This window comes from Ochotona princeps, chromosome 2 (assembly GCF_030435755.1).
Source record: "Ochotona princeps isolate mOchPri1 chromosome 2, mOchPri1.hap1, whole genome shotgun sequence".
Lineage (NCBI taxonomy): Eukaryota > Metazoa > Chordata > Mammalia > Lagomorpha > Ochotonidae > Ochotona > Ochotona princeps.
The window spans coordinates 34,135,123-34,143,741 of record NC_080833.1 but is presented as its reverse complement, the minus strand read 5'-3'; the positions used below and the strand labels follow the sequence as shown (position 1 = coordinate 34,143,741).

The window sequence follows — 8,619 nt, the reverse complement described above, 5'->3', positions numbered from 1 at the left end:
GTGGCGCAAGAGGGCAATGAAGCTGGACTGATCCAGACAATCACCACGTTTATTTCACAAACACTGAGACAAGGGGTGTGTGTGTTGGGGGAGTGATAGAGGACACAGGTGCGTGCTGTGCCAACAGTCGCCATCAGCGGTCCATTCCCCATGCTGGGGTCAGCCTGGACTGCGATGTCTCTGACTTGATGGGTGGTGAGGGCCCTGAACACCAAGCCCCCTGCAAGGCTCAGGGGCCCAACTTCAGCTGTCCCAGGACACTGACAATAAATAAGAGCAGGGCACCGCCCTGCCACACTGCTCCTCTAGTCACCCATCTTCACTCTGGAGGTCTGCAAAAGAAGAACAGGAGACATAAGGCAGGGCCAGAGGGGCAGGTGAGACAGACCCAGTCAACCCAGGGTTAGATGGGAAAACCACCACAGAAGAGGGGTAGTCCAGGAGGGACACCCTGGGACAGAGACCAGCAGGTGAACAGGGCTGGCCCACAGCCTCAGAGTTGGGTGATGGGACACAGAGCTCGAGAAGGATCCACAGCCACACTCAGGGCCTCAGGCTGAGCCCTGGCCACACTAAGAACACACAATCCTGACATTCCGCCCCACAGAGAAGCAAGCCACAAGGAAGACACCCTGAACGGCAAGCTGCTACAAACCTGTAGCAGATCCCAACCATGAAGACAGTGGCCCCAAAAGGAAGAGGAGAGATACACAAAGTAACACAAAGACTACATGGAAGCTTCAGACATAAAGCAACAAAGAAGCCAGCAACACCAGATCAGACAGCAAGACTTAGGAGAGTCTTGGATGGGAATGAGCACAGGTTCTGCAAGGACAGTGAAGGGAGCCCCAAGGCTCTTTTGGAAGCGGGTAAGGACATAAAGGCTCCTGGAGGGGATTGGGGGAGGGGGGGTGGAGGCAATCCCACACCTGAAGGATCGCAACGATGACCCCAAAGAGGCCGATGGCGCTACCAAAGATCTCCACGATGAGAATCTTGACAAAGAGGCTAGGGTTCTGAGCGTCAGCCAGGGCGGCTCCGCTGCCCACAATGCCCACGCAGACACCACAGAAGAGATTGGACAGGCCCACTGTGAGACCGGCCCCAAACATGGAGTAGCCTAGGAGGACAAAGAGGGGAACGCTGCAGCCATGCCAGGCCCAACACAGGCTGGCGGGGCCAATCCCCGCCCCCAGCACTGCATGATAGGCCAAAGTAGGTGGCAGCTGGGAACGGGAACAGGTGTGATGAACCCCAGCTGCTTGCTTCCACACGGCCTCCCACCTACCTGCATGGTAGTTCCGATGGCCAATGGCCTTGGGGTCGGTGGCAGTGAAAGGCTGGTGGAGGCAGAGAAGGAATCAGAGACCACCCTCTTGGCCTCCACCCCGATGCCCCTAAGCAGTGTGCAGAACACTCTGGCACCAACGCCCACCCGCATTCCAGCTTCCATACCTCAGCCATGTTGCTAATGACGATTGCCATGATGATGCCGTAAATGGCCACAGCCTCACAGAAGATGATGCTGGGGGACGGGGGGGGGGGTGGAGGGCAGAGAGCCATGAGGATGAATCCAACCTTCCTCGCAGGGGAGTCCCCAGCCCCTTCCCCTGACTGCCTCCCCATTCCAGCAGGAACTGCTCATAAGTCAGGCACACCTTCCCAGGGCCGTCACACGTACCTGACCAGGTTCTTGGTCTTGATCCTGGGGGCCTTCACCCCTCCCCCAATGATGGAAGAGCCCGTGATATAGATGCCCCTGGGGGAAGGGTAACACACTGAGAGGCGGAACCCAAGCCACTTATGGCCCCAACGTGACTAAGAACCCAGTGACACCACCTGCCATGACTCAGCCCCTCCCCCCAGTCCCACCAGCACACACTCACTAACTCACTCACCAGGCTGCCCCAACCACAGACAGGGAGATGGCCAGGCCAATGCCCAGGTTTGACCACATGAAGGGGGAAGTCTCGGTCAGGAACCTGGTGTGGAGAATCAGAAGAAAGCCAAGTCAGTCCTGGTGAGGTTAGGGCACAAAACCCTCAGCCCTGTCCCTTCTCCACCCAAGACCCAGGCACTGGGTGGGGGTTCCCAGCCCTGGAGAGGCTACACACAGGCCACTCCGAGATTCCGCTCCCACTCTCCCTTACCAGGCCACATCAAAGCGGAAGCCCAGGTCAAAAATGGTGTAGCAAGTTCCTGCAGCCACAAGAACAAACAAGATTAACAGCTACTCTCCAGAGACAAATTTCCCAACCTGGAGAAGCAGCTAGGCACCTGATCCCCCCGTCCCAGCCATCTGCCGACAATCAGGTCAGGGAGAGGCCGGAGACTTGCCCCTTCAGGGAGCACGGTATGCAATGCCCAGGCCTCCACTTTGTGCCACTCCCTCAAGTAGAGTTCCCCCAGTGAAACCCGCCAACCGCAGATCCCGACCCTCCACAGTCATGCCCCATGGACGGAAAACCTGGAGGAAGGGAGGAGGAGGGAGAGCAGGTGGCTCTGTCCAGGCCCCACCAGATGCCGCCAGCACAGCGCGCGCCGCTGTTTACCCAACAAGCTGGGAAGAAGGGGGGCAGGGCAAGGAGGCCGGGAGAAAGAGGAACCGGAGCAGCCGGCTCTTGACCCCCAGCAGGCCGCTCAGGAGCGAAAAAAGGACAAGAGCCAGGGAGATGGCGCCGGGCAGAGAAGGGGTCCGCTGCTGTTCTCGAGGCCCGCGTCCCTCCTTCCTCCAGCAGCTGGAGATGCTGGGGCTCCGAGGAGGGGCCCGGAGTCCAGGACACAGAGCCCCTCCGGGGGCCCAGGCTTCCCGGCACCCCACTGCCTACGCCGCGATCCAGCCCCGAGGCTGCTCCCGCCCGCCGGCACCCGGCCTCACCCACGACCAGCAGGCAGGCCCAGAAGGCCACGAAGACTCCGGAGTAGAGCAGTGCTAGCCCCGTCATGGCGGCAACGACGGCAGGGGTCGGATCGGTGGCGGGGCCACAGCTAAATCGGCGTCCCTGCGTCCACCGTCCGCCCCGCAGCCGTCCGCCCGCCCCGCAGCGTCACCTGACCCACCCATGTGATGCGCCCGCAGCACGTGACCCCACCGGGCGTCTCTGCCAGTCCCGGGACCACGACGCCGGAACTTCATGCGCTGAGGATTATGGTAGTTGTAGTTTCACGTCTCGGAGGCGGCTCAGGTCAGCTTACCAGCTTGGTGTGTGGACCGCCGGCCGGCTCTACGAACCCTGGTTTACTCCGGAATCTGTACGCTGATCTTCCTGACTTAGCGACCAGCCTCGGGCCTCCTCTGTAGCCGAATCCAGGAGGATGCCGTCCTGTTTCCTTCTCCTGAAGAGAATCTCTGCGCTCATCCAGTTGCATGGCTAACATTTACCCATCCTCAAGGCTACTTCCAGGAAGCCTTCCCTAACCCAGGGGCAGGACCATGAATCTGCTGTCCGGTGTCCGGGTGTCCCTTGCACCTTCAGTAAGGTCAGGTCATTCCCCTAAGCAAATGCCACATGGTTCCCACTTGACTCAGAATGGGGCTGCTGGAGATCCCTGAGTCACACTTCAGGTCCCGTTGCTCCATTTCCTCTCCAGCTCTCTGGTAACCTGCCTGGGAAAGCAGCAGAAGATGCCCTGCCACTCATGTAGGAGACCCGAATTAAAAAAGAAAAACAAAGCAAAGCAAAAGAAAGCAACCCAAAATTCTTACAAGGGCATGACGAACCCTGAACAGACCTGGTCTTTGCACACTCCACTGGACTCCTTCTAGTCCACCCCCCAAACTGTGCTGGCTGCACTCCCCGCCTGGCCGTTCCAGCCATCACTTCATTGCCCTTGGACTTGTTTAGTGCAGCTCCTAATCAACTCAGTGGCTCACTTGCACTTTCAGTTTTTGTTCACATTTTTCTTTAAAAGGCAGAGTTACAGAGAGAGAGAGATCTTCCAGCCACTGGTTTACTCACCAGATGGCCATGCCAGGCTGAAACTGAGAGCCTGGGTCTCTCCAGTGCAGGAGCCCCAGGACTTGGGCCATCCTCCATTGCTTTCCCAGGCTCATTAGCAGGGAGCTGAATCTGAAGCAAAGCAGCCAGGACTTGAATCAGTGCCCATATGGGATGCCAGTGCTCGGGCAGCAGCTTTAAATGCTAACACAGCGCTGCCTGTTCACACTTCATCCTAATGCATTCTCTGATCATTCTGTTGAATACTGCTAACCCTCTCCTTTCAAATACTCCCTTTAATTAAGTTTAAACATTTATTTCCATTTTATTTGAAAGGCAGAGGTCTGGTTCATTCTATCGATGCCTGCAATCGTGGGGACTGGGCCAGGCAGAAACCAAGAACCCAGAACTCAATCCAGGTCTCCAGTGAGTGGCAGGGAGCCGAGGACCTGAGCTATCTCCTGTCTCCAGGTGTGTGCAGAACGGCATGCTGGATGGAAAGCAAAGCAGTGGGTACTCAAACCTGCCACTCCGCAAACACTCCCTGAAGTCTCCATGGTTACTTATTCACTGCCACTTGGTAACCATCTCCCTCCATTAACACCATGACTTCCGTCATGCTCACTGTTGCCAGTGTCTCTCTGTAGAATGCAGGATTGGTAACCACTATGCCATGCGACCAGAAGTTAAGGAGTCACAGCTTTATTTACCTGGGTCTTTCACACCTTGGCACAGCAGTGTCACAAGACTCTCAGCAAATGGCAGGAAGGAGTATCCTCTTGGCCATTAGGGTCCAGGAAGTGAACTTTGTTTGGAGCACCTGCCATGTTGGTCCCTGCCAGTGGTTGGGCCCGAGCATGCTTTTCACTTTTCTCCTCACACTTTTTTCTGCTACAACATCCATCTTAGAAGGGATGCCACTGTGAGAAGAGCTAGTTAAGCTGTTGCTTGTTAATGCCACTTAGGGCACCACTTCAATTGCCAGCTGCACCTGGGAAGGCAGCAGATGCTGGCGGCCCAAATACTTGGAACCCTGCCACCTATGTGGGAGTCCCAAATGGAGTTCCTGGCTCCTGCTTGGCCCTGGCCTGGTTGCCACAGTCTTTTGGGAATTGAACCAGCAGATGGAGGATCTCTGCCCCTCCCCTTGTCACTCTGCCCTTCCAATAAACGCATAACTCTGGAGGCAGAGAGAGAAAACGAAAATCACGAAAATCACGTTGAGCTCAGGAATGACCCCTTGGAAGGTTCCTCTGAGCGCCACTACTTTCCGTTCAGGTGGAAACATTTCACAAGACAGTGATGGAGACTTAACCATGGCTCCTCCCAGCCGCACTGAGAGCCTGGGAACCTGGTTGAACATAATTCACATGTCCAGTCACAGGACCTGCCGTGCTGGATGAATCTGAAGAAGCAGAGGCTGACAAACAATTTGCTTTATTTGAGTTTCTGGGCTCACCCTGACAAATCAGTGAGAGCCAGTGCAGACCAGCCCTGGCCAGCAGTGACACTGGGCATGTCCCCCCACTGGGCTGGCCCCTCTGGAGCTACTCGAGTGGACCCTGCAAGTCAACACCAGTGCTTCCCAACTAGGAAGATGTCCCTTGGGGGACATCTGGAGGCATTTCTGCTTGTCCCAGCAGGGGTGGTGGTATCTGCTGCTGCTGCTGCTGCTGGGCAGAGGACTGGGCTGTTGCTACACAGCCCAGCACGCACAGTACAGACCCCACAGGAGACTTGTCAAAACCCGAACGTTAACCTGCTGAGGCAGAGGTAGCCAGGCTACACCTGCCAGGACCTTCCCCTTACCCAAGGGCAGCCCTTTTCCTGTGGACCAGCAGCTGGGACTTGCCAGGAGAGATGGGCTCAGGCCTCAGGGAAGCCCATAAGCCCTGCCCCTGGTCAATCAAACAACAGGCATTTCCTCCACGGGGGCATGCCAACCCTTATGCTAGCTCCAGGGCAGCATGGGACTGGAGCCTCTTCCCACACTCTCTTCAGGCTGACAGGACACACCACAGGTCCTCGCAGTGATTCACAAGTCTGCTGTGTGTCTGGTCCTGCATGGTATCAACCACTTCCTTCATCCTCGTAAGCGATAGCGATTCCCTGTCGTCCACTCACAGCTCCAGTCGCTGGTGTCTGACCCAGGCGGGGCTCCAGGCCCTTCCAGCTCCGGGAGCTAAGAAATGAGGCTGTGGAGGAAGGTGGCAGTTCAGGATCAGGTGGGCAGCACTGGAGAGGGAGCTGCCTGGGAGGTGCCCACTGGCACACTCACCTGCAGGGATGCTCTCAGCCAGCGCCAGCTGCGGCCGAGAAGTCAGGGCTGAGCATCCAGGCTCCTCAGGTACCTTCTGGGCAGGTGGGGGCCGGAGGTCTCCAGAAATAAGTGACACATCTGGGGTGTCCCACAGCTCAGACTCAGGAGGGGGAAGGGGCACGTGATAGGAAGAACCTGGAATGAGAATAGGAAAGAGAATCCACACAGGTCCCCAACTCCATGCCTGCACTAGGCGCCTCGGCTTGGGCAGCAGGTCCCCTACTCACCCGGCAACAAATCCGCATAATGAGTGAGGTGGGGAGCCAAGCCCAGGGGTGGCCAGGCAGGGTTGCAGGCAGCCTCCAGCTCACTGGGCATCAACACAGGTCGGAAGAAGCTACCAGAAGACTGGGAGGCCAGGGCACCCAGGGGACAGGCCAACAGCACGAAGACGTCCATCTCAGGGAAGTTAGCCAGCTTGGCTGGAGTGAGCCGCCCGACGGCCAACACATAGCTCCGCTTGCCGGCAGCCTGTGTCAGGCTCCTCAAATGGGCCAGAGCCTCTCGGTATTGGGCTACACCCAGCGTGCCCACCAGCAGCCCTACCACACGGGCATCACGGGCCCTCTCTACCAGGTAGTGTCTTCGTGCCCTCAGACGCCCGGCCCGGACACCCTCATCCTGAATCTGCCCCGTGTCTGGGCAGCAGGAGAAGAAAGACCGTTCTGGTACCCATCCCAAGAGCAGTCGGCTCAAGTCTGGGTCAAGGTCGGGATCAGAGCCGGCTTCAGAACCTCCCACGTAGAAGGCACTGTACTCTTCCAGACACCTCCCTGGGGCCAGGGGGAAGCGGCGCCCAAAACGCTCCAGGGGCTCAGGCTGTGGGCAGAGGGACCCTGCTGGCAGGGGAAGAGCCGGGCTGGAAACCAGCAGTTCCGGGTAGCGTGGGCGCAGGAGAGTGGCCAAGGCCTCTGGGAAAACAGGAAGGCAGTGTCAACATTGGGGTTCAGCGAAGCTGAAGCTCCACATCCCAGGGAGACTACACGAAAACCCAAAGTGAAGGCTAGGCCAAGCCCCTTGTGTCCTGGCCTGCCCTTTCTCCCCGCATGCTCAGGCAGAAACCTCACCCATGGCGTGGGCACAGGCCGGCTCACTCAGCAGTGCCACCGGCACTGTGGGGTCTGGGTACTGGGTTTCAAAGGCCTTAGCGCAGAGCTCCAAAGCCACAGGACGCTGGCCGAGGACAAAGGCGATGGGCAGCGGGCGGGAGGGGGGGCTTAAACAGGCAGGGCCAAAGTGCACCAGGGCCTGGGCCCCTGCTTGCTCAGCACCCAGCACGTCCACGCAGCAGCTGTAAGGGAGACACCGTCCATCATCAGTAGGAAATGGGAGGGATCGGCGAGGAAAGTGGTGTCCCGGGAGGAAGATAACTGCTGGGGGGGGGGGGGGAGGTGGTGGAATCTAACTTGGGGCTGCAGGTGAGGGGCAGGGAAGGGAGTCGTGGCCACTCAGTAGCGGTGCAACCCCACGAGACCCAAATGCCCACTGATGCCTAAGTCACACCTGCCATAGGCCGTATCCCCCAGAATGAACATCTTCGATCCGGTGGCCTCCTCCAATCGTGTAGCCACAGCCCTAGCGTCTCCCAAAAGACGGTCAGGGAACTGCAAAGCCACCTGTAAGTATGAACCATGGTGGAGTTGGGGACGGGCTGGCCGGGGGTGGCCCGCACGCTGTGGCGGGCTGATGTGTCTACCTGCCGGGCTCATAGAATCCCCACTCGCGTTGCCCGCTCTCACCCGTGGACAGTCCAGGTCGCCGATGAACGCGGCAACTCGTTCCAGCTCATAAACTTGGTCGAGGTCGGAGACAGGAGTGAGCAGGGCCGGGTCGCCCGCCTCCCGCTGCAGCGCCGCCTCCGCGGGGCTGCTGAATGCGGACTCCATGCGTTAGCAGCTTCGGCAGCAGGCTCCAGGGTCCTGCAGAGGTCCCAGTCCCTTCCTGAGGGGCGGTGGAGACCAAGGCCACCCGCTGCCCGCGAACACCGCTCCACTCAGTGTTAACTCTCCTTCCTTACCGCACGTGGAGATTGCTTCCGGGATTTGGAGGTGTGGCCGGTAGCGATCTGACCAATCCCAAACCAGCACCGCTCCGTCCCTCCAATCCTCGTACCTGAGCCGCGCACGGAGAGCCAATAATCAACCCAAGTCCGAGACGCAGAGGAAGGAGCGGAGCCTTGTGGGTCTTGTAGTTCCCCTGGCCACCCGTTCCGAGGCTCTGGACAGTCCCGTTGCAATGTCAGAAACACTTCGTAAGAATTACTACACCAAGTGAACCAGTGGAGGGGCCTTCCCTTCTTTCTGTCTCGTAAATGAACAGTGCCCCAGTTTGAGCAGCTCTTACTGTCAATGATGAGCACTT

The 8,619-nt window shown here is 58.3% G+C and overlaps 2 protein-coding genes across 2 annotated transcripts; both read right to left on the bottom strand.

The window, feature by feature from the left end:
- Positions 1-31: 31 nt before the first annotated feature.
- Positions 32-3,060, bottom strand: ATP6V0B (ATPase H+ transporting V0 subunit b). The gene is made up of 8 exons (XM_004591480.4): positions 2,879-3,060; positions 2,151-2,199; positions 1,899-1,982; positions 1,682-1,759; positions 1,456-1,525; positions 1,289-1,340; positions 930-1,120; positions 32-332 (listed from the first exon to the last, which is right to left on the bottom strand). Exons 1-8 carry the CDS (start codon positions 2,943-2,945, stop codon positions 306-308), a joined length of 618 nt encoding a protein of 205 aa, XP_004591537.1. The 5' UTR covers positions 2,946-3,060; the 3' UTR covers positions 32-305.
- A 2,490-nt stretch (positions 3,061-5,550) lies between these two features.
- On the bottom strand, positions 5,551-8,255 carry DPH2 (diphthamide biosynthesis 2). The gene is made up of 6 exons (XM_004591481.2): positions 7,998-8,255; positions 7,762-7,874; positions 7,326-7,549; positions 6,486-7,169; positions 6,217-6,393; positions 5,551-6,133 (listed from the first exon to the last, which is right to left on the bottom strand). Exons 1-6 carry the CDS (start codon positions 8,142-8,144, stop codon positions 6,009-6,011), a joined length of 1,470 nt encoding a protein of 489 aa, XP_004591538.2. The 5' UTR covers positions 8,145-8,255; the 3' UTR covers positions 5,551-6,008.
- Between the last annotated feature and the right edge of the window lie 364 nt (positions 8,256-8,619).